Here is a 26,738-nt window from a genome sequence, read left to right as displayed (position 1 = left end):
GCTCCTCAATCATTTTGATGCTGTTATTTTGTTTCTCATTGGTGCTTAGCAAAAAATGTAATTCGCACTTTGATGATTAAATTATACAAAGAATGTAATTATCAGCGAGATCCTTTTGGATAATTGCTTTAATATCATATAGAAATCAAAGTCAAGACATATATATGTACATATATATGTATTATCTTGTTTTGTCCATTTCCTTGTCTAAGGCTTTAACATGGCCTCCATCAAATATCTCACTCTTAAAACCCAGTCCATAGTGCTTTATCAAATTCAGGCTTATATTGTGCAGTGCTAATTTATGCAGATGGAATAGAATTCATTTTTTTCTATCCTGGGTGTGATTTTCTTTTAGAATGTTTTAGTTATAAATAATTTTACAAATTTAAAATATTTTTTATCCAAAGGCTGTCAAAGAGTTGAGTGCATTATACTGATTAACATAGAATCTTGGAAATTATTTCATTATATAGAGTATAATCCCACCCACCTGCAGGTGAATATTTTACCTTATAAATGATTAAGATTCCTATAATGGGGGATGTTTTGCAATTCAATTGCAATTTTTATGATGTGGTAGTAAAATTCATTACAAATGTTATTGTCTTAATTTACTTCATTTTTCTCTTCTGTTTACTCACATTTATTATTAGATTAACAGAAAGTCCTTGAAAAGGTAAAGTGAAATGACACATTCCACAAAATAAAAGGGCAAACTTTGGGTTCTACCTTCATTTATTAATGTTTGAAAATCAAAAGAGCATGCTCACATGCACAGCTATAGAATTTCAAAACAATTCTGAAGTTCCGTTGAAATTATCTACTGTTGCTTCCCCTCCTCTCCATGGAACTTTGTGTTTACTTTACTTTTGATTGTACTGACAAACTTTTCCATCCTGATTCAACAAATTTCAATTCATTTTTCTTTATTAAACACATGACCTTCATGACTTATACATAATGCCTAGCTAAATGATAGTAAACGTTAAATAAAAACATGTTATCTATATAAGTTAACATAATCATTAAGAATATACATGTACTCTTTTACAGTTATTTCATCACTAATATAGGTATATTAAGTAAAGGCAAGTACTCTGTGGCTTTATATGTCTATTTTTCTCCAGGCCTCACTATCATTGTTGAAGATACGTTAATACCCATAACTGCAAATTTAAAAGAATTTTTTTTATTAACATTTCTACCTTGGTCATGATTCTAATATGAAAAGTAAAACAAAGCATTATATATAATCAATTCAATTTATTTTACTCTGGAGATAAAATTGTCCTAATATATAATGTTAAACTTGGAAGTTCTATATGCAGCTGATGTGGTGCAAATGTAATTTTCTCATAGCCTCTTGCATTTTCTGATTTCTCAGGGTATAAATAATAGGATTCAGTAAAGGTGTGATAACAGTGTAAAAAACTGCAAGGGTTTTATTGCTTGTAAAACTACTGAATGGCCAGGCATAAATAAGTATACAGGGTCCAAAGAACAGAGTGACCACAATGATGTGAGCAGATAATGTGGACAGAGCCTTAGGAAGTCCTCCAGATGATTTTTGTTGTACAGTGGCAAGGATAATAGTGTAGGAGACAAGCAGAAGGATGAAGCAGATTAAAGAGAGCAACCCACTGTCTGCAATGACAAATAACTCCAGAATATATGTTTCAACACAAGCAAGCTTAATCACCACAGGAAGATCACAAAATATGTTGTCTACAACATTGTAGCCACAAAAAGGCAAGTTCACTGTTAGTACCATTTGGCTCATGGTGTGTAAAAAGCCAACTATCCATGAAATTATTAGAAACCTACTTACTAATCTTGGATTCATGATTGCCCTGTAGTGCAGAGGTTTACAAATGGCCACATATCTGTCAAAGGCCATGACTATCAAAAGAGTCATTTCAGCACCCCCAAAGAAGTGCATAAAAAACATCTGTGTCATGCAGCCCCATACTGAAATCATCTTGTGTTCAGTAAGCAAGTTTGTGATCATCTTGGGTGTTGTGGCACTGGAGAGACACATGTCTAAAAAGGAGAGGTGCCCAAGGAGGAAGTACATGGGCGAATGAAGGGAAGAACTAAATATCACTGTGATAATAATGAGAATGTTTCCCACCACAGTAGCACAGTAGATCAAGGAAAATATCACAAAGCAAAAAATTTGCAGTTCCCATCCTCCAGAAAATCCTATTAATATAAACTCAGTCACAATTGATCCATTTTTGTGATCCATTTACTGTAATCAGAAAAATTCTGGGATCTCTTTATATACAAATAGATTTGAAAGGTGCAAAACACAATTAATACCAATGTATTTCTATTTCTATTAATTTGCAACACAAAAATATATGCTGTGATAACACGTCATTTTAACTTCATCAATATACCACTTTCTATAATTAGTGATTATAGTATGTAAAACAATATTGCTATGAAACAATGTTCATATACTTACATGATAATTGAAAGCACTGGGACAGTGGAAGAAACATTTTTTATAGTATTTATTCTGTTAAATGGTATTCTTGTCAGTTCGTCTTGATTTTTAACTGATTTGTTTACCTAGACAAAAAAATGAAAACTATGATTAAGATTATTATTTTCATTTGTGTGCCTGTCTCTCCTGGAGGATGTATTATTTCAATAAAAAGGAATATGGAACTACAAAGGGAATTGCATTGTGCTCTATTTTTCAAACAATTTGCAAGAAGTATTTCATAGCTTTAAAACAAATGTTCAAATTAGCATGTACATGAAATAAAATCTTTGATCAGTAATAGTCATTTTACTTTTTAAATTATTTTTATAGTATCCTAAATTTTCAGAAAACAAGAAATAGCCTTGGATCTTTTTGAACTCACTTTCTCAAATCCATTGTGTTGCCATTGTTCATCAATGTGCTTGTTTGGTGTGTATATGTGACCGTATACAAGTCCTTAAAGTAAATATTGAAGTAATTTTGTTTTAAAATATAGATTCTTCTTGTATTATAGTGTACAACACTAAATCATCCTTACTGGACTTTTTAGACATTGTTTATATGAACTTGAGCATTGAAAGTCAGTCATTATAATTCAGGATTATGATCCTAAAATCTCTCCATATAAATGGATTCCTGTTAGGAAACAAATGAACTAAGAATTGTTTTATTAAGTAGATGGGCATTTCTGTCTTTGCTTATGTGTACTGGATACAATGCACATCACTTAAGATAATTAAAGAAAAGTAATTGATTTATGTGTATATTTTGGTCTTTTTTTAGTAGCTACTTGATGACAGTAAATATGATTTGAATTTCCATTGACCTTGTTTTGCAAAACCTACATATATTTGTGTTTAGAGGAAGAATAACTTCAGAAACATACTTAAATAAACCTAACACAAAAGATCATAGATACACAAATCTACAAGTCAGACACTAGAAACATCACTGCTTCTCTTGGTTTGAGCTCATAGTTTTCTTTCTATGATAATAAAAATTATTTACATCAGACTGTGGTTACATTTACACAACTACACACATATAATAATCACGGAAATAAATACTTAAAATGAATCAATCTTACAGTACATGACATATAAAATATAAAACTATTATATACTTCTTTATATTCTTTTAATTGGAAGTTACTCTTAGTAAGTTAATTAGTGTTTTAAAATACTGTTTGCTTCTACTAGCCAACTGTTTGATCTCAATGACTCCTCTAAAACACTCAAGACTCATACTGAAAATCTGGTCCAATGTAGAGTTGCTTAAATTTTCTATTTGGATGTTTTATATTTATATTTTTTTCTGACATATATTCAGACGCTTGCTTGCTCTTCTGCTTTTCCTATTATGTCGGAGACCCATTAAATTCTTAAATTATTTACATTTTCTTCATTCCCTTGAATATGTGTATTTTCTTTTAAAAAATTTTTTATTTGAAAATGCTAAAAACATAGGTTACATATGTCGGGCAAAGAGTAAATTTCCTTTTGGATAATGACTCCTCTTCCTTTGCTTCTCCATTTTCCCCTCCCATCCTACCCACAAGTTGTATAGGTAATTTTCAACATAGTGTCCATTGCAGCATTTGTTTACCCTTTGTCCTTCTATTTCTTTGCATCCCTTTACACTCTAAAAGACATATATACAGTCATGCAAATAAGACAAAAAGAAAAGAAAGAAAAACAGAAAAGTAGAAATAAAACACCTTGTTTCCATTTCCTGGAGCTCATTTTAATAAATATTATGTTGTATGATCAGATGCACATATGCACTGTGCCTTTCTGTTCCTCTCCTAAGAGGAACATTTTCTTCACTCCTTCCAATATGTATATTTTCTAAGGATTCCTCGCTGCTTTTTCTTCCTCCAAGGTCTCATGTTTGCTTATGGAATTATATGTTTTATTCAGAACTTGCCTAAAATTCTGGTTTGGGTCTTCAGTTCTCTTCTTCCAGCTCCTTCTCCACTTACAGTATGTATTTATTTTGTCATTACCTAAAACTTGATGCAAAGAAAATTATCCTTCATTAAAAGAACTGAATTAACTGCTAGCTTTTCTATTATTTTCAACTATGGTATAGATTTTCTGAATAATCCAGTATAATTTCTTCTGATTTTATTTATGATACTTAGTCACCTTTCCATATTTTCAGATTATTTTCCTTCCCAATTTTCACAGAAACTATTAATGTCAACTCATTGTGAAGTGTCATTGTGAAATTCTATTAATGCTATTAACATAATCTCCCAATGAGAGGAATTTTGATTCCTCAAAATTCAAAACCTTTTCCTTTCAGCAGACATAAATTAATTAAAATATCATAAAGTTTCAAATTTCACTAATTTACATGTATGCATTAATATTTCAAGTATCAACCATAATTTTATTATCAATATAACAATAAAATATCTTATTTTTCTACTATATTAAAATATACATTTTGGTCATGTTGTGAGATGGACTATAAAAAGAATAATATTATTTTTGTACATTAAGATATTTACAGGAGAAATTTTGTACTTTATCTTAGATATAAAAGTTTGCAGCAGTTTATGGGGAATTTCCAGGATTTGTGTCCTAAAGTATCCATAGAAAAATAACAAGTAATTCTGATTAAATATCTCTAGTAATCAGGTATTAATCCCATCAATAATATAACTCAAGCATACAAATTTGTATGTGCTAATATAGAGAAATGTGTCTATATTATTATGATTATTATCATAGTTATAGTTTATATGGCATTTAAATAAATGCCTGTGAACATATTGAGAGAATTCTGATAAAAATCTGAAGAACAATAAATTCATTAAACTATCAACAGTATTTATCTTTAGAACATTTCCCTATAGAGCTTAGCTCAGAATCTAATTATTGCAAGCTAATAATCTATAAAAGCAAGCTTTCATGCCCCACAAATATATATGTATATATATGATTATTTTGCACCAGTTCTGAACAAAAATGTATGCAATGTAACAAGGCTAAGTTAGATTCTATTCATATATATATATGCATACATATATATTATGTATTTGTTTAGCTATCAATGACTTCAAATGAGAAAATTACTTTACACATAGCAATACACATATTTTAAAAAGTCAAGGTGTATCTTATTTCTAAACTGCTTTGTTAAACATCACCTCCTAGTACAAATAGGTAAAGTTATAATAATAGAATAAGAACAAATAATGAAATAAATTAAATATAAAAAATCAAGCTATACCGACATATCAGTTATGACCTAATATATAAATGCAACAACAATGGAAAACAGTATATCGGATGATTGGAACATTTTACTGCAGATGAGCAATGTCTTTATCAGTTAAAAAATGCAACCAATGTTCTAAAAGAGTATATGACAGTGGCTTACACGTGTCATTCTAGCTTCTCAGCGTGCTGAGAAATGTTGACACTGGTTCAAAGCCAGCCCAGGAAGGAAAGTCCATGAGATGCTTATCCCCAAATAAGTGACTGTGGCTTAAGTGGTAGAATACTAACTCTGAGCAAAAATAAGCTCTTAATGCCTAGATGCCAAGTTCTAGTCTCAGGGCTTGCATAAAAGAATTTGTAAGAGGGGCTGGGACTATGGCTTAGTGGCAAGAGTGCTAGCCTTGTATACATGAAGCCCTGGGTTCGATAGCCCAGCACCTTATATATAGAAAACGTTCAGAAGTGGTGCTGTGGCTCAAGTGCCAGAGGGTTAGCCTTGAGCAAAAAGTAAGCCAGGGACAGTGCTCAGGCCCTTAGTTCAAGGCCCAGGACTGGCAAAAAAAAAAAAAAGAATTTGTAAGAGTTAAAAGCAGTATCAAAGTACTACAGTACCTACTTTATATATCTTTTTCATATGAGAGTCTTGCAATTCAGTAAGGAAAATTTCAATAGCACCATTTATAAATAAGTAAATGTGATTAAAATATACAAATGATGCTTGAACAAGTGAAAGGTAGTTTTGTTTTAGTATCAAAGGAGTTTGACATCATGTAACATGTTTCAGTAATTTATGTTGGATGCTAGAAATGACAACACTGCATTTTTCTTTACCTATTTAATTTGAAAAGTATCCTTCATAAATATTGTATTTTAAAATTAGGAAAAAAAGCAAACAATACTGTACCTAGCAAAGAATAAGCATAAAACTATCTTCAACATTTTCCTCCATACCTCTTGATTTGGACTTGAGGTTCTTGAGAGTATGTCAGGATTATTTTCACTTGTGACAGATTTTCTTTTACTTTCTTTCTTGTTGATTATTTTCCATGTCTAATAAAAGAGAAATCTCCTTTATTATGAAATTATATGCTAGAGACATGTATTAATTAATGAGCCTGGGAAAACCTTGTGTCATATAAAGTATTCCCTCAGCAATTAAGACCATGTAGTTGGCAGGTAAGAATCTGGAATCTCTCATTAGTGTGTAGGTTTTCAACATAAAGAACAGACAACACTAAAGCACAATATCAAACAATAAACCTATGTTTCCATTGAAAATGTGAATATAAATACTGTGTATTTAATAGATAGCATTGCATATTTGGAAGCATAAAGTAAGAACTTTAGAAGTATAAGAGAGAGACAATATTATTTGTATTTCCCATCAATATTTTTAATAATAATTACTTATTTATTTTCAAAGTGATGTACAGAGGAGTTACAGTTACATACGTTAGGCCATGGGTACATTTCTTGTACTATTTGTTACCTCCGTCCTGAGTCCCCCCTCCCCCATCATCCATTCCCTCTCCCCCCCGTGAGTTGTTCAGTTGGTTTACACCAAATGGTTTTGCAAGGATTGCTTTTGGAGTTGTTTGTCTTTTTATTCTTTTGTCTCTCAATTTTGATATTCCCTTCACTTCCCTAGTTCTAATACCAGTATTTACAGTATACAGCGTACTCAGATGAGATAGAGTGATAGCACCAGGACAACCACAGGAAGAGGATACAAGAGGATCATCAAGAAAAGAAGCTACTGTTTCACATGGCATGTTGCAAGTAATAACAACAGTGACAAAATAGTCGTTTCCAAAACATGGAGTTCATTTCACTTAGCATCATCTTATGTGTTCATAAAGCCATAGCTATTGGGTTATTGTGGCCTCTGCTGTGACTATTCTAAACCTGGGCTTCTTATTCCCTATGAGGAAAACCATAGAGTCTATGTTTCTTTGAATCTGGCTCACTTCACTTAGGGTAACAAATGGGGCAATGTCATTCTTTCTGATAGAGGCATAAAATCCCTTTGTGTGTATGTACCACATTTTCCTGATCCATTCATCTACTGAGTGGCATCTGGGTTTGTTCCATATTTTAGCTATGACAAATTGTGCTGTGATGAACATTGTTCATCACATGGTGACTTTAGTGCGTTCTTGTTTGTGTTCTTTTGGGTAGATGCATAAAAGTGGGGCTGTTGGGTCATAGGGGAGCTCTATGTTTAGCCTTCTGAGGAATCTCCTTACCACTTTCCAGAGTGGCTGAACCAGTTTACATTCCAACCAACAATGAATTGGGTTCCCTGTTTGCCACATCCCCTCCACCATTTGTTACTGATAGTTTTTTTGTTTGTTTGTTTGATAATGGACATTTTTCCTGGGGTGAGTTGGAATCTCAATGTTGTTTTTATTTATTTATTTATTTGCCAGTGCTGGGCCTGGACTCAGAGCCTGAGCACTGTCCCTGGCTTATTTTTGCTCAAGGCTAGCACCCTGCCACTTGAGCGACAGCCCCACTTACGGCTTTTAGTTCTTATATATGTGGTGCGGGGGAATCAAACTCAGTGCTTTATATATAGAAAGTAAGCACTCTTGCCACTAGGCCATATTCCCAACCCTCAATGTTGTTTTGAATTGCATTTCTTTTATGACCAGTGATGTAGAGCAATTTTTCATATGTCTCTTGGCCATTCTCATTTCCTCATCTGAAAAGTCTCTTTTTAAGTCTTTTTTTTTTTTTTTTTTGGCCAGTCCTGGGGCTTGGACTCAGGGCCTGAGCACTGTCCCTGGCTTCTTTTTGCTCAAGGCTAGCACTCTGCCACTTGAGCCACAGCGCCCCCTCTGGCCATTTTCTGTATATGTGGTGCTGAGGAATTGAACCCAGGGCCTCATGTATAGGAGGCAAGCACTCTTGCCACTAGGCCATATCCCCAGCCCTCTTTTTAAGTCTTTAGCCCACTTGTTGAGGGGTCTGTTGGTTCTTTATGGTTTTGTTTTGGAGGAATTTAATTATTTAGTTCTGCATATATTTTAGTTATAACGCCTTTAACCGTTGTATGGCTTGTAAAGATCTTTTCCCAATCTGTGGGCTTTCTGTTTATATTGGGAGCCATGTCCTTTGCCCTGCAGAAGCTCTGCAGTTTGATGTAGTCCCATTTGTCCAGCCTTTCTTTGATTTGTAGCATTTCTGGGCATTCATTAAGAAAATTTTGTCCTGTGCCAAGGAGCCCAAGTGTTTGTCCTACTCCTTCATGTCGTGTTTCCAGGGTATCTGTTTTTATTTCGAGGTCTTTGATCTATTTGCAATTGATTTTGGTACATAATGATATATAAGAATCTAGTTTTAGTTTGTTTCAGGTGTTGAACAAGTTTTGCCGGCACCATTTGTTAAAGAGGCTTTCTTCCATCCTATTTTTTTACTTTCTCAAAGTTTAAGTAGTCATAGTTCTTTGGGTTGATTTTGGGGTCTTCAGTTTTGTTCCATTGGTCTTCAGGTCTGTTCCTGTGCCAATACTAAGCTGTTTTCATTAGTGTAACTTAATAATACAGCTTGAAGTTTGGAATTGTAACTCCTCTAGGACTGTTCTTTCTGCTTATGATTGTTTTTGCTATTCTTGGTCTTTTATTGTTCCATATGAATTTCTGAATTGGTTCCTCTATTTCATTAAAAAATGGTGCTGGGATATTAATTGGTATTGCATTGAATTTGTAGATAGCCTATGGCAATATTGCCATTTTGACTATATTAATCCTCCCAATTCAGGAGCATGGGAGGTTTTTCCATTTCCTTAGTTCTGCCTTAATTTCGTTTTTCCTATTTTGATCCGTTTTATGTTTACTTCTTGCCTAATTGCTCAGGCTAGGAATTCTAGTAGTATGTTGAGGAGAGGAAAGAGCAGACAACCCTGTCTTGCTCCTGATTTAAATGGAATGGCTTTAGTTTTTCAGCGTTTAGTTATGCTTCCTGTTGGTTTGTCATAGACTGCCTTTATTATATTCAGGAATGTTCCATGGAATGCCAGTTTTTCCAAGGATTTTATCATAAATGTGTGCTGGATTTTATCGAACACCTTTTCAGCATTTTTCTGTCTAGAACTGTGCTTTTCTTGGATGGGAGATCTCTTATTACAGTTTCTATTTCAATGCTGGAAATGAGTAAGTTTAGAAGATTTAAAACTTCGTGGTTGAGTCTGGGGATATCAATTTTTGCTAGGAAATTGTCCATTTCTTCCAAGTTCTCAAATTTGTTGGTGTAAAGATTTGGTGTTCTGTTTTTTCTCTCAAATTTTTATTATCAATCTGATGTACAGAGTGTTTACAGTTTCATACATTAGGCATTGGATACATTACTTGTACTGTTTGTTGCCTCGTCCCTAATACCCCCCTCCCCCTACCCCTTTTCCCTTTCCCCCCATGCGGTGTTCCATTCACTTAGACCAAACAGTTTTGCAAGTATTGCTTTTGTAGTTGTTTTTCTTTTTTTTACCCCGAGTCTCTCAATTTTGGTATTCCCTTTCAATTTCCTAGTTCTAATACCAGTATACATGGTTTCCAATATACTCAGATAATGTTACAGAAATAGTATAGGTACAACCACAGGAAGGTGATACAAGAACATCATTTATAATAGATGCTACAGATACACATGGGACATTGAAAGTAATTACAACTGTGATATAACAATCTTTTCCATAACATGGAGTTCATTTCACTTAGCATCATCTTATGTGTTCATAAGGGTATAGCTATTGGGCTCTTGTGATCCTCTGCTGTAACTTGCCTCAACCTGTACTAATTACTCCCAATAAGGTAGACCATAGAGTCCATGTTTCTTTGGGTCTGGCTCACTTCACTTAGTATAATTTTTTCCAAGTCCTTCCATTTCCTTACAAATGGGGCAATGTCATTCTTTCTGATAGAGGCATAAAATTCCATTGTGTATATGTACCACATTTTCCTGATCCATTTGTCTACTGAGGGGCATCTGGGTTGCTTCCAGATTCTAGCTATGACAAATTGCGCTGCAATGAACATTGTTGCAGGAATGTCCACTTTCTCCCCTGCTCTTCAACATAGTACTAGAATCCTAGTCAGAGCAATTAGGCAAGAAGAAAATATAAAGGGGATCCAAATAGGAAAAGATAAAGTTAAACTTTCTCTCTTCGCAGATGACATGATCCTATACCTAAATAATCCCATAGACTCTACTCCCATGCTACAGGAGCTGATCCAAAACTTTGGCAAAGTAGCAGGATATAAAATAAACCCTCAAAAATCAATGGCTTTTTTATATACCAATGACCCAAAGACCGAGGCCGAAATCAGGAAAGCAACTCTTTTTGCAATAGCCTCAAAAAACATTAAATACCTAGGAATAACCTTAACCAAAGAAGTGAAAGACCTCTTTGATGAGAACTTTAAAAATATCAAATATGAAATTAAGGCAGAAGTAAGGAAATGGAAAAACCTCCCATGCTCCTGGATTGGGAGGATTAATATAGTCAAAATGGCAATATTGCCAATGGCTATCTACAAATTCAATGCAGTACCCATTAATATCCCAACACCATTTTTTAATGAAATAGAGGATGCAATCCAGAAAATCATATGTAACAATAAAAGACCCATAATAGCAAAAACAGTCCTAAGCAGAATGAATAGTTCTGGAGGAATTACAACACCCAACTTCAAGCTGTATTATAAAGCTATAGTAATAAAAACAGCTTGGTATTGGCACTGGAACTGGCCTGAAGACCAATGGAACAGAATTGAAGACCCAGAAATGAACCCACAGAACTATGCCTACTTAATCTTTGATAAAGGAGCTAAAAATATAGGATGGAAGAAAGACAGCCTCTTTAACAAATGGTGCTGGCAAAACTGGTTCAACACATGCAACAAACCAAAACTAGATCCTTATATATCACCCTGCACCAAAACCGATTCCAAATGGTTCAAAGACCTCAAAATTAAAACAGATACCCTTGAAAACACTAAAGGAAGGAGTAGAAGAGATACTTGGGCTCCTTGGCACAGGATGGAACTTCCTTAACAAAGACCCAGAAATGCTACAAATCAAAGAAAGGATGGACAAATGGGACTGCATCAAACTGCAGAGCTTCTGCAGGGCAAAGGACATAGCTTGCAAGATAAACAGAAAGCCCACAGATTGGGAAAAGATCTTTTCTGGCCATACAACGGACAAAGGCCTCATATATAAAATACATACAGAACTAAAAAATTACATTCCTCCAAAACAAAACCGCAAAGAACTAATAACTCCATCAAAAAATGGGCTAAGACTTGATCTAATATTCTGGTTTTCTGTTTAGGGTTCATTTCTCTGTCTGTATTGTTATCTTGATTATTTTCCCTTTATAGTACATCTTTGAGGATTTTCTGTAAAGCTGGTTTGATGGAGATATATTGTTTCAGTTTTTTTCCTTACTATGGAAGACTTTTATTTGACCTTCGGCTATGAATGAGAGTTTAGCTGGGTACAGTATTCTTGGTTGATAATTATTTTTCTTTCGTGTTTGGTATACCTCATTCCAGGCTCTCCTTGTTTTCATGGTCTCTGCTGAGAAGTCTGGGGTAATTCTGATTGGTTTTCCTTTATATGTGCTTGTTTTCTTCTCCCCAACATCTTTAAGGATTCTTTCCTTGGACTCTCTTGTTCCTTTTTTTGTTTGTTTTTTTTTTACAATGTGTCAGTGGGATGTCCTGTTTTGATGTGGTCAGTTTGGGGTTCTAAATTCTTCTTTTGTCTCTATAGGCCTGTCCTTATGGATATTTGGGAAGTTCTCAGCTAATATTCTATTAAATAGGTCGCCTCTCCCTTTAACTTCTTTCTCCAGGTTTTCCTCAATACCTATTATCCTTAATTTGGGCTTTCTGATTGTGTCTTGGAGCTCATGGAGTGATCTGTTTTGTCAATTGAATTGGTTTTGTATTTTTTTAAATCTTTCTCCATAGATTCTAGGAAATCTTCAGCTTCTGAGATTTGATCCTCTGCTTCATCTAGTCTAGACTGTAGGCTAGCTACCTTCTTTCAAGTGTCTTTTTCTCTGACTGGTCTTTCCTGATGATTTCCATGTCTTTGCTATAATTTTCTCTTAGGTCCTGAATGGACTTGTTTACTTCATTAATTTGGTTTTGAGTGCTGTCTCTCAAATCTTTTAGCTGGGTAGCTATCTTTTCATTTGACTCTTGAAGTTCATTTATCTTTCTATTTGTTGAGGCCATGAAATTGTCTATTACTTTATGGATGGATTGATGTATTGATTCAAACTTTTCATTTAACATTTTTATCAGTAGACTTTGTAGAGCATTTTGAGTGTTCTCTTCTATGTCTTTGATTGACTGCTCTGCTTCCTGCTTGTTTTGAGTGGGAGATGAGACTCCATTGTTTGCTATATTTCTTGTGCTTCTTTTGCCCTTTTGGATTGGGAATGCCAATCTACAATCACCTGTGAGCAGCATTTAAGATCTAAAGATGACCTTACCAAGCCCTGTTGTGTAAATCTTTGAATTTCACAAGTATATTCCGATACATTGTATACCTGTATATAAAATTAGATTTGGTATTCGTAAAGAATACAATTTTGATATAACAACCAATCCTGAGCCCTGTATTCAGTAGTTACTCTTACAACCCTTTGAGAAATTTTTGTTCTTATGTAAAATTCTTTTTTGTCTGGCTGGATTTCTCTATGAACCCCTTTTATTTACTTGGATTGAAGAGGAATACCCTCTCTCCATTAACCAGGGGTCAATGGAGTCTGAAGGTCCTGGAAGTAAATCAGCAGGGTAAGTTAAAGGTAGTGCCAAGAATAGAGTAAAATAAATGGGAGGTGATGATTTTGGTTTAGATTCAGTGACGTGGAAATATTAAAAAGAGTAGAATCAGTAGAAAGAACAAGGTTAAAATGATAGATAATGGACAGTCAGCAGAAAAGAGTGAAGGTGTTAGTCATAGGAAAGTAATTTTAGGGAAAAAGAATGTGAAGAGAGAAACAAAGAAAAAATACTGGAAGACAAATGCACAAAACACAAATAAATTATCAAAAAAATAAAACCCCAGAAAAACAAAAATAAAACGATTAAACAAATGAATAAAAATGGGGAAAAAAGCAAACGATGTCTCACAAATGAAAAATAAAAAGTTTAAAAAAATGTTTAAAAGAAAATGGAGTATTCTTTGTTTGGGTGGGCTTTCTCCAGTCTCAGGTTTCTTTGTGATGGTCTGCAGTCTAATTTCCTGCTGCTTGGCTGGTTTGACTTGCTTTCAAATTTGCAAGGGGTGGATCTGCTTTGACCCTCCTCCCCTGTTAGTGAAATCCTGGGGCTCTGTGGTTCACACAGCTTGCAGGTTGGACTTGGTTGTCTTCTGTACATGCAGGATGCTGAACAGTTTTGGGAACTGTGGCTCCTCCCATCTGCTGTTGGACCTCTGCCTTAACGCCTGGCTTTGAATAGGCTGTGAACTCAGCAGGGTGGGGCACCTCTGGCCAGGTTTGTCAGGCTGAGAGTCGCTTGCCTGGGGGAGGTTCCTCCCTGCTGGGTGGGGTGGCCTCCTGGGCGGAGCTGGCTATGGAATTCAACTCCATTTTCAGCTGGGAATTGGGCTTCCTCTGTGATGGACCATTTATCTCTCTTGGGAACTGTTTATTCTCCCATCTTATTGTTCCTTGACACAGGTAGCTGCTCACCGCTTTCAGTTTTAATTTAGAAAATCCAGCGGGCAGGGCAGGGCAGCTCTGGCTGACTTCACCTGAGTCTGTGAACCAAGGCCTGGGACCTGCCTCCCTCCTGGGCAGGGGTCATTCTCCTGGGAGGAGCTGGCTTTCACTGGTCTGTTCCTCTTGCCCTTTTGAAAGATGGCCCCTTTGACCTCGCTTTCCCCAGGTCCGCTTTAGATCCAGTCTGGTCTGACCCTATGCCGGTGTCAAAGATGGTGCTTTGCTCTGGAAGTGGGGGAAGGGCTAGCTTCCAGGTGCTGCTCTATGGGTGCTAGTGAGAATGTCTTTTGTGGGGTACTCATGCTTTCTCTGAGATTTTGGCCTGTCCATGCTCAACCTGCTATCAGCATCTGTCTGTAGCCACTTGGAGGATTTATTCCTGGTTGCCACTGTGTGCTTTAGGTGCACGAAAAGCTGGGCACTGTGTTGGCACAGCCACCGGCACGGCGGTGGGATGCTGCCTGGAGCTCAAACCTGTGTTTTCAGGTCAGCAAAGTTGATTTTTACTTCCTGGCCAGAATCCCTGTACTGTTATAACTTACTTGAGCTGTCATTCTAGGAGTAAAATTTCTCTGGGAGTGGTAAAACTGGGATGTCGGATGGAGCTTAGCTAGGGCTGTACTGCTCCTCTGCCTTCTTCCCAGAAGTCCCCCAAAATAAATTATTTTTAAGACAAATACATTTCTAGTGATATAAGCAAGGATTTCTCTAAGAAGTAAACAGGAAAATCTTCTAATTTTGTATTAATACTTTTGGTAGTAGGTCACTGAGATAACATTTCATCAAGGAATATAAAATTTTTTGTTAACTGTATTTGCAATAACTTGTATTAAGGAGGTTTTTTACTCTTTTCTAAAACTAATAGCAACCTAAAATTGTAATTCAAATGTCTTTATACAAATTATAGACTAGAAGTATATTGAAATGGGAAAATGTGAATGTATACCATCAGTTAATTTTTTTTCTTTCTCTTTTTCATTTTATTACAATAGTTATTATATTACATAATGATAACATATGTTATCAATATGTATTATATAGTATATATTATTGATATATACTATGTATTATAAGTATATATAATATACAGTATATAACATAGTACATGTATGATGTAATATAATATACATTATGCAGAATCCTGGCCACCCACGACTCACACCCATGACAAGAAAGTCACCAGCACTCACTTAATCAGAGTAGGCATTGTTATCTAGCTGTGCAAAGCATCTGATCTCCACCATCAGGATGGTAAAGAACAGCAATGAGTCACTGCAGGCTGTTATTTGTTTGTTTGTTTTGTGGGTTGTTTTTTTTTTGCCAGTCCTGGGGATTGGACTCTGGGCCTGAGCACTGTCCCTGGCTGCTTTTTGCCCAAGGCTAGCACTCTACTACTTGAGCCACAGAGCCACTTCCTGCTTTTTTTTCTATATATGTGGTGCTGAGGAATCGAACCCAGGGCTTCATGTATGAGAGGCAAGCACTTTACCACTAGGCCATATTCTCAGCTTGGGCTGGGTTTTTAAAGGTAGAAGCTACGCATTCTATAGCAGGTGGTCATGTAGTACTGATTCAGGGGGTTAATGCAGGGAGCAGAGCAAGTCACAAATGGGTTAAGCAAGCTGTTTACACATGCAGAATTTCACAGTCAGGCTGACCTAATATCAAATTTATTTTAACAGTTGTTACCTTGTTCCCCTAATATCAACTGAGCAAGCATGAGTGGGCTAAAAAAATCCAGTACTCCATAAGTTAAACCAACCTGATACTCTCTGTGGCATTTCTGTATCTACTACTATGGTTGCTACCTAGATACAGAGAGGAACAAGGGGTACATATATTTTTAAATGTCAACCCACAAGGAATTAGTCTCATGTGTGAGGGTGCAGCCCTCTAGCACGGAGTCACCAAAATGGTGTTATAGAAGCTAAGAGTAACGTCTAAGACTGTGAAATTTTACAAGATCTATTGTTTCTAGGAGCTCAGGGCGGGGGATACACTTTTCCTTGGTTTTCACAAATGTGTGTGTGTGTGTGTGCGTATGTGTGTGTAATTCTAGGCTTCAACTCAGGGCCTGGATGCTTTCCTTTAATATTTTCTCCTAAAGGAGGTGCTCTACCACACTTCTACTTCCTTATTATAAACTTTATTCCTTAAAATTTCTTTCCTCAAAAGTTTTGGCCCATATTTGACAAAACATTGTTTTACATGTTAGTCTTTTTACTTATTATCCTTGTGGGAACCTGTAAGTGGGGAGCCATGAGGTTTGCCAAAAAGAATTGGAATGCCAATCTCTGACTCTCAGAAGTCTGTGCAGCTGGAGAAAGTCTACTGCTCCTAGCATTATGAAGACCACAGATTCCAATCTAGGTGTATACTATTCAGCTTCCAAACTTCCCCAGACTTTGGTGCCAGGCAGAAGCCTAACCAAATTGTGTTTGTTACTGCTCACCTTCACATCCTGTTTTCAGGAAGTCATGAATCCTAGGATTATTTCCCCCATTATGGTGTCAGTAACTTCAAAGAGACTGCTATCTTCCTCTTTGCACGTACTCCCCTATTTGATGATTCATAAAAGCCCTGTTCATGGGACCCTCAGGATCTGTTGCTGGAATTAGGCAGAAGTCCCCAGGTACTCCAAAACCAGTTCCACAGCCTGGTCTCCATCACTGCCTTGCTCCTGATCTCAGAGGGACAAGGCACTCATGGCTATTTGAAACAATATCTTTAAATTACATGTTCTTGTGTTATGGGGTCCACGGATCAACAGGCAGTGAGATCCAGAGATCACAGGGTTCAGGTCAAGCAAAATTTTATTTGAATGAGAAAAAGACTGGATCTAGAATGCATTCCTGGGCCATCTCAGAAGGCTGCTTATAAACCCCAAATCCCTTTAGCATAAGGTTAGTAGCTTTTTACTTCCAAGAAGTGTCAGTCACAGCAAACAGGTCAGGGTGTCTTGACCTTACTGGAAATCATGTAACCATCAGGTGGCAAACAAGATGAAACTCTCCAGGGGAAGGGGGGCTTATAGGTGTGATCAATGCAGAGCAAAATAAGTCCAAAGCAAGTTGGGTAAATACACCTACATAACTTCACAGCAGGGCCAGCTTGTGAAACGTTTAACACAGCAGTATTAGTAATACTTAACTACTTCCATCACTTCACTTGAATATAATAAAAGATCAGTTATCTTTCATGACACATGATAATGTTTTATGGCAATAATTTATAAAACACATATAATAATCTAAGTTAATTACCCTTTATAGATTGAAATATGTAATGAAAATTGTATTATGTACTAGCCAATAACATTTTAGTATTTCAGTTTATTTTCTACTGATTCATTTTACCTCTCTCTAGCTAATACATATGCATTTATACTTTATATTCATACAATTTACTTTTTTCCATGCCTTTTTAAATTAATTTTATTTATTTTTTGATTATGAGGTGCCAAGGAAATGAACCTAGGACCTCATGCATGCTAAGCAAGCACTCTACCACTAAATCACAATCCCAGCCCCGTACCATTTACTTTTAATAGTTTTAAAGATACCTCTCTGATCTTGGCAAGAAATTTAATTCTTGTATTTGTTGGACATCTGAGCCAAAATCTAGGAAACAAGTCTTTCTTTTGGTGCCTGAGATCACGAGTTCTTGGAATGATTATTTTTTTCCCAAGCAGGATATTTCCTATAGATGGCTGGAATGGAAAATGACAATTAAAATATCCAATATTGACAGATATTTCTTATATAACAAGTGCCCTAAATAAAATAGCTATTTAAAAACAAATTTGAGAGATTATTTCCATCAGCATTAATTTTCCAGTAGTGTCACAACTATGTTATTGTTATAATTACTGTTTTCAAGAAAAGGCAAAACATGGGGCTGGGGATATAGCCTAGTGGCAAGAGTGCCTGCCTCGGTATACCCGAGGCCCTAGGTTTGATTCCCCAGCACCACATATACAGAAAACGGCCAGAAGCGGCGCTGTGGCTCAAGTGGCAGAGTGCTAGCCTTGAGTGGGAAGAAGCCAGGGACAGTGCTTAGGCCCTGAGTCCAAGGCCCAGGACTGGCCAAAAAAAAAAAAAAAAAAAGAAAAGGCAAAACAAACCAGTAAGAAAACATGACTTAATGTCAACATCATTGCGGACATATTTAAATCTATAATTTAAAATAAATTTTACAAAATCTAGGTTCTCAATTTCCATAAAAGTTTTAGAAAGAACCAAAAATCTGTATTTGTTATTGTTAATCTGACAGAAATTTTATACTTCCCAAACATTTTACATTTAACACAGTTAATGAAAATAATAGGATTGTATAAATCTTTATATTGATTAATTTTCAATTTGCTCTTTGTTAATTCTAATTTTTGGCAGTAATGGGGTTTGAACTCTGGACCTTGTGCTTGTTAGACAGGTGCTCTATACCTTGAACAAAATCTCACAAATATTTTTAAAGAAATTTTCACACAAAATCTCATACTTCTTGCCTATGGCTTGCCTCAGACCACAATTCCCCTATGTGTGCCTCGTACATACAGGGATTATGGATATAACCCACCACAACAACTTATTTGTTGAGACAGCATTGTTAACTTTGTATGTAGATTGTATTCATACTAAAATTCTCAAATCTCTACCACCTGAGTAGCTAGAATTACAGAAAGAAACTAAAGCTCCTGATTTTATTCTTTTCTTTGACTAATTTTGAGTTTAGCTTGCTCTTGTTTTCTTAGGCCTTAAGGTACATCATTTGATTATTTATTTGAGATTTTCTTGAGCCACAATAGCCTAGGGAAAATGAGGTATGATAAATGGCTGACGGGAATTTAAAAACTCAAGCTTAAAGCTTGTCCATCTACGTCCCTCAAGATTAAGGTAACGAAATCATTTTAGGGGAAATGAAGCCGTATAGAATTGGGTAAAATGATGTACGGTCAGCTACAACAAATATAGGAGATATTCCTTCACATACTTCTGTTAAAATTAAGAGATGAAAGTCATTTTAGGAGAAATGAAGCAGGACAGACTAGGGGAAAATGAGGTATGGTAAACTTACCATAAATAGAAGAGCTATTCCTTTATGTACTTCCTTTAAAATTAAGGGAGCAGCATCATTTAGGGGAAAATGAAACAGGATAACAAGGAAACTGAGGCCTGGTGAAAACAACATAGAAATATGGTATTTAGAAAAAGAGAAGTGCCATTTTTCTCCACAGAGATACAACAGGATACATTCTTTCCTGAGAAAATTGCTTCCTCAAAATTAAACCACCAGGGCTGGGAAGATGGCCTAGTGGCAAAAATGTTTGCCTCATATACATGAAGCCGTGGGTTCTATTCCCCAGCACCACATATATAGAAAACGTTCAGAAGTGACTCGGTGTCTCAAGCAGAGTGCTACCCTTAAGCAAAAAGAAGCCAGGGACAGTGCTCAGGCCCTGAGTTCAAGGCCCAGGACTGGCAAAAAAATTAAACCACCTCCTGCCCAAATGCAGATAACAGGGTGCCCCTTTATCTCAAGGATAGGATCTGTATTACGACAGAAGGTATTCTTACCTGGAAACTCAGAAAGTAACACCAGGTTTGATTAGAACAAAGATTTAAGCACCTATTTTTACATAACTTGAAGCCAGACCTCCTGCCTTTACCATATAAATACCAGAACAGCCAAGGAGTTCTGTTTTTTTGTTCTCTCTCTCTCCCTAAGAGAGCACCTACACTTTGCTGCAATGTGCTCTGCCTTTCTGCTTGACTGTCTGCTTTCCTGCTTGTTTAGTTAAGCTCTGCCAAATTTTCTTAATAATAACTCACCCAGAACTTTTTATTCTGCAATAGAAATCAAAGACCCTAAATGAAGGATTCCTACTTTTAAAGGAAAACTTCACAAAACCCCACCTTTGTCCACTGACATTTCTCGTGTGTGTGTGTGTGTGTGTGTGTGTGTGTGTGTGTGTATGTTATTCACCAGTCTCTGATATGGCAATTGATCATGAATGCTCCATCATTAAGGATTCCCTATTTTGGTGTGAAGGAGAATGAATATATATATTCTTATGCCCAAAGAAAGCTCCAGTCTGAAATTCTCTAATTTCTTATAATTATGATGTCCTCATGTCATTTCTAAAAGGCAGGAAAAATACGTATTTAAAAATATATGCTTTCATTGTTCCACCTAACTGTAAATAAATGTGGAATACAAATGGGAGATCTACAGGATCAACACTGAGGAACATTAGTAAAACCATTTGAGAACTATGTGAACATTTTTCTTTGGCTAACATCAAATAGAAACTATTTTATCTTGCCCTTTGTCATTGTATTACATAATATCTTGCTAGGTACAATTAATTTTGTTATTGTTATTCGTGAGTATTTTGTAGCACTTGTAATTTAAAAATATTTTAAATATACATACAAAATACTTTATGTTTATACAAGAATTACTCATCCTTTTTCTGGTTCTAAATGTATCATTCATTATAAAGGCTTTTACAATTCAGACTTATCTGAAATTAGAACTAACTCTACTTTATATTTTTTATCAAAGGCAACCATTATTTACATATAATTATTTACCATAATGCTGTCATTTAAAATGTGGAATTCCATAATTTTAGTGCATTTAGGGTTGTAGAACTGTTGTAAACGTTAAGTAACTTTTACTCAGTAGATTTTCTTGAGTCTTCCATTTAGCTATTTTAGCTTTCCATTCAGCTTATCTTCATAAAATACTAAATTAAACCCAACTATGTGCTGCATTTCATGTAAAATTTTTCATGGGTACAAATAAAGGCAAGAATGAAAGAGAAGCTCTATGTCTGGTAGTTTATATGCTAGAATGTATATCAAGACAATGTTAATGGCCTTGTTAAGAATTCTTTATTTGTGATCATTTGGAGGGTATTCTAAGAAGCTATAAATTTGAGATTTAAAATTCTAACATAAAGATGAGACAATTGTAATTAATAAAAATTTATTTCATCAGAGTGCATTAGTACTATACATTTATGACATTTCAAAAACAAAATTAGTTTTGGGCTCTTGTTATTCTTTAATAAGTTTAGTTGAACAGAGGGTTAAGTGAACTAAACAAACTAGAGTTTATCTAGAGTTTTACAATTCTTTTACTGTATCTACTTTATGTTATGGCATATTCCTCATCTACTGTGCCACTTAATTGGAAGTGACAATGTTGCTCAAAGTGGTAGAGCACTAGTCTTGACGTGAAGAGTTCAGGGACAGCAACCAGCCCCAGAGTTCAAGCCCCACAAATGACAAAAGAAAGTTAAGGGACAGGTCTCAGGCCCTTAGCTCATGCACAGCACAAAGCAGAAATGACAAAGGAGAGAGAGAGAGAGAGAGAGAGAGAGAGAGAGAGAGAGAGAGAGAGAGAGAGAGAACAACGAAAAGAAAGGAGGGAGGGATGGAGTGAAAGGTGTAATTTCTCTGAACAATTGAATTACTATTTATCAAAATTATTACCAGGAAGCTGAAACATGTCCTGAGGAGGTGAGAAAAGGGGGCTAAAAGAAGGGAGGGAGGAAGTGCGAGCAAATGCAATCATTGTATTCAATGTACATTATGGGAAAAAATGAACTAAGTAATTTGAGAGGAGGAACAGAATGGGGAAGAATGAAGGAGGATCAAGAAACACTGTACTCATAACTGAACTTGTGGAATTGCAACACATTTGTACAACTACATAACATGAACAAAAATACAAAAGAAAGCTAAAAGTAAAAAAAGAAAGGGAAAGTTAAACATTAGAAACTTTTTTTTCATTAATGAACTATTAATTTTGCCTGACCTTCAGTTCTTAAATAAGAGGAATGTTGAACCAGGTCTTTCTTCCTTCTGTTGCACTTAACTAGAAATCTTACCATAAACATATCATTTACTGTCGGTCTTCTTAAGAAGACAGTTATTTACATTTAAATTTTAAAAGTGAAATCAAATTATGGGCTGGGAATGTGTCTTAGTGGTAGAGTGCTTGCCTAGCATGCATGAAGCTCTGGGTTCAATTTCTCAGCACCACATAACCAGAAAAATCCGAAAGTGGTGCTGTGGCTCAAGAGGTAGAGTGCTAGCCTTGAGCATAGAAAAGCCAGGGACAGTGCTCAAATGCTGATTCCAGTCCCCAGGACTGGCAAAACAAATAAAATTATGTTCTTTCTTTTACCAAATAAACCCTTCAACAGTCAGTAATGACTCAAAACTGTATATCAGCAACAATAAATATTTATAAAAACATATTCCAAATGTCGAGCAAAAATACATAGCAAGAGAACAAATTCACATTCTAGGCAAAACATATATTGAAGTAAACTTGAGGTGATGTCATTAGTATTGTTATAGGATTTGGTATTGTTATAGGATAGAACAAATTGTGAAATAGAGTAAGAAAACAGCAGGAGAATATAAATATTAAAATATAAATTAGTTAACTATGAAAAATATTAATTGCTAAAATAAAAAGTTTGCACTGTTTTATTATTTATTTGTTATGATCTTTAAGTAGTTGTACAAGGGAGGTGTCATTTTAAAAAGCAGTACATTAATACAATGTATCTTGCATCACCTCCTTCAAAATCTCATCCTCTTTTGAACCACTCCTTCCCTTAAATTTCTCAATTTTGGGGTATATACAATGCATTCTTGAATGCATTTTCCTCCCATTCACAGTTTCATTGTGTACCCCTCTCTCCTTTTTGCCATCCCCCCTTGCATGTACCCATTCCTTGGTGAATTCTTTGGGAGGCTTGGACATAGTATCTAAAAGTGTTCTATTTGAGATCTTTATAGAATTTATTATAATTCAATTAATTCATTTGGAACTGCTTGCATACAAAATGGTGTGTTTACTTACAGATTTGTAGGCACATTCTATCTGTCATTAATGAGCAAAACCATCCAAACTTTGTTTCTCTGGGTCTGAACTACATTCCCATTACATTTATGATAGGAATATCATATATATATATAAATTCATTTGGAACTGCTTGTATACAAAACAGTGTGTTTACTTACAGATTTGTAGGCACATTCTACCTGTCATTAATGAGCGAAACCATCCAAACTTTGTTTCTCCAGGTCTGAACTACATTCCCATTACATTTATGATAAGAATATTATGTATATATGATATAATAACAAACTATAGCTGTTATCTGATATGTCTACTTCCTTGTTATTTTTTTACTCTCCCTTTGCCTCCTCTTTCTCTATTTGTTGGTCTATCACTCCCCTCAGTTCCGCTTATTGTCTATCTGTAATTTGAATGTCAAAATACTCTGTAATGTACGAACCTTTCCTAATTATGCTCTCTCCAAGTTGTTGAAGTAAAAATTGCAGAAGATAGCATCTGTGATTTTATGCTATCTTCATTCATCATGCAAATCTTAACATAGTACAATAAAATTTTATGTCATGCCAATTATAAAAAATAAAAGAGAATACATAAAAAGATTTATATAACAATTATATCATTTTCATCAAATTTTCCTTAAAGACAATACCGGGAAACATAATATTTGCCACTGTGTATACTCACACATAACACAACTGTGTGACTCATAAAATGCTAAACACACACATGCAAAAACCACTTCAAATATGCCAAACTTGAGTTCAAGTTCTGAGAGATATCCTATATTTGTTCATCACCCTAAACAAGCTTTTATATTCCAAACATGCTTTCTTAAATTATAGGAATAGTTCTTCTTTCAATGTTGTCATCAGAGAGTCTCTTGGGTTTAAGAGACTTGGGTTGTTATTTAAATAGATTTAGTAACCCTCTGAAATTCTTTTCTCCATTTTGCTTTATGTGTATATAAATATAGGTAAAGTAGAAGTTGTTGATCTTTTGCAGTTTTCTTTTTCACGCAATGATATTATTTCAAACTGTTCATTCAAGTCTTTAGTTTGATAAGTAAAAAATTTACCTATTGGTCAATGATATCTATACTGAAGGCAAAAATCAAAACTACTCAGAAAAATCTTAATATTCTCAGTTCTCCTAAGGATTTTGGGTTCATGCTCTTAACTTCAGTGCTTAGATGTTTTCCAAGGACAAGGATCAGACAAATCCGATGTTTTCCTATAGCAATCATCTATACTTAGTTCTTTGAGAATGTCTAACTACATCTGAAGAAATACTATAAATATCTTATTGAATATGTTCATGTTGTTTACAATCTTCCATATATTGTATTGTATCTTGTATCTTACTCGAAAATCTACATTGAGTAAAACATATTAGATGACTTTAAGTGTCTAACAATGTATACATACATTGAAGAATAGCTAAGTCAAGCTATTTTAGGATATGCATTATGTCGTGGCTTATGAAAATTTAGGAAAAACTTTCAAAATCTGCTCTTTTTGCAAATCTCAAGTGTATGGTATATTGTTAATAGCTACAACCACCATCAAACACAGTAAAGGTTGTAGAAAACTTACACTATTTAAATGAAATATTATGCAAGTTGGGTAACTTTGTCCCAATCCACTCAGCTTCTCAAATTCTTTTTTTTTTTTTGCCAGTCCTGGGCCTTGGACTCAGGGCCTGAACTCTGTCCCTGGCTTCCTTGCTCAAGGCTAGCACTCTGCCACTTGAGCCACAGCGCCACTTCTGGCCGTTTTTCTGTATATGTGGTGCTGGGGAATCGAACCCAGGGCCTCATGTATACGAGGCAAGCTCTCCCACCACTAGGCCATATCCCCAGCCCCTCACCTTCTCAAATTCTAATAACCTTTCTTCTCTATTCATGTAAAGTCAAAGTTTTATATATCATATATTTGTCTTTCCTAGCCTGGTTTACTTCAGTTAAAACAAAGTCTTCCAGAATCATACAAATAGACTTTAAAAGTATCATTTTCTTTCCCTTATATAGATCCAGAACACAATCTGAAACCTGAGACAATGGACCTCCAGAATTGTTCTGTAGTGTCAGAATTTGTTTTACATGGACTCTGCTCTTCAAAACATCTACAATTTTTTCTTCATACTTTTATGTGGAATTTATGTCGCTATCATTCTAGGAAACTTCCTCATCATGATAGCTGTAATTTCTTCCCCGAACTTGTACTCCTCCCCAATGCACTTCCTGCTGGCGAACTTCTCTTTGTTGGACATGTGGCTGGCTTCATTTGCTACCTTCAAGATGATTTGGGATTTTCTGAGAAACAGAAAGCTCATATCCTCTGGAAGATGCATGGTTCAGATCTTTCTATTGAACTTTACTGGTGGGGCTGAGAGGGTGCTTTTGGTTTCCGTGGCATATGACGGATATGTGGCCGTATGCAAACCATTTTATTATATGACAACGATGAGACAACCAACTTGTATCAAGTTGGTGTTCATTTACTGGGTCATTGGTTTCCTCATTCCATCAGTCAAGTCGCATTTACTGTGGACTGACCATATTGTGGCCCAAATGAAGTGGCCAGTTTCTTCTGTGACCTCCCTCTGGTAATCAAACTGGCATGCATGGATACCAACATTTTGGGTTTGCTCATGTTTGCAGACAGTTGGCTGATTTCTGTGAGCTGTTTTCTACTTGTGATGGTCTCCTACATTGCCAGTGTCAACACTGTCTTGTAACATACTTCAGAAGGCATTACCAAGGTATTCTAAACTTGTTCTGCACATATCATGGCATTATTCTTTGGGCCATGTATTTTCATTTACATATGGCCTTTCAGTAGATTCTCTGCGGACAAGCTTCTGTCTGTTTTTTTATACTATGTGTACTCCACTTTGGAACCCCATTATCTACACATTGAGAAATGAAGATGTGAAAGGAGCTATGAAACACTGTGGAACACACAAGTGACATTGCATTGAGTTCTAGCTTTCCTCAGTGTATCATATTCACACTCATTACTGACATCTGGTTAAATGTGATTCTGTTCAAAGATGGCTTCTTGAACTTCTCTTTATGAAATTTCTAATGTGCTTTGTTACAATTGATATATAAACAGGAGTTCAATTGTATTTTTATTAATGGATGTTCAGAGAATGCAAGCATTTTCTTAAGTTTATCTTGAAACATGTATCTAACAGATGATCAGGCACTGATTGAATTACTTAACTGGATGAAACCTCAAATGATTTTACATATTTTCTTCAATTACATAACATACTCTGGTACTCATGATTCCTCCTATGACCACATAAGCACAGGCATCAAAGAACACAGAAGGAAAACTACATCTATTTTCAGAAAATCTCCATTATTTAATATTCTGATAAT

At 35.4% G+C, this 26,738-nt stretch overlaps 1 protein-coding gene and 1 pseudogene across 1 annotated transcript; one reads left to right on the top strand and one right to left on the bottom strand.

The window, feature by feature from the left end:
* Positions 1-1,321: 1,321 nt before the first annotated feature.
* LOC125357912 (olfactory receptor 4L1-like) lies at positions 1,322-2,251 on the bottom strand. The gene has a single exon (XM_048354758.1). The coding sequence runs from the start codon at positions 2,249-2,251 to the stop codon at positions 1,322-1,324; it is 930 nt and encodes a 309-aa protein (XP_048210715.1).
* Positions 2,252-25,405: 23,154 nt separating this feature from the next.
* On the top strand, positions 25,406-26,318 carry LOC125357911 (annotated as a pseudogene).
* Positions 26,319-26,738: the final 420 nt, after the last annotated feature.

Source organism: Perognathus longimembris, chromosome 10 (genome assembly GCF_023159225.1).
Source record: "Perognathus longimembris pacificus isolate PPM17 chromosome 10, ASM2315922v1, whole genome shotgun sequence".
NCBI classification, from domain to species: domain Eukaryota; kingdom Metazoa; phylum Chordata; class Mammalia; order Rodentia; family Heteromyidae; genus Perognathus; species Perognathus longimembris.
Note: the sequence above shows the minus strand (reverse complement) of the source record. Positions and strands in the feature narration are given on the sequence as shown.

What these genes read in the sequence shown, in the direction of transcription:
- LOC125357912 (XM_048354758.1), bottom strand. Translation starts at nt 2,251, where the DNA reads ATGGATCACAAAAATGGATCAATTGTGACTGAGTTTATATTAATAGGA.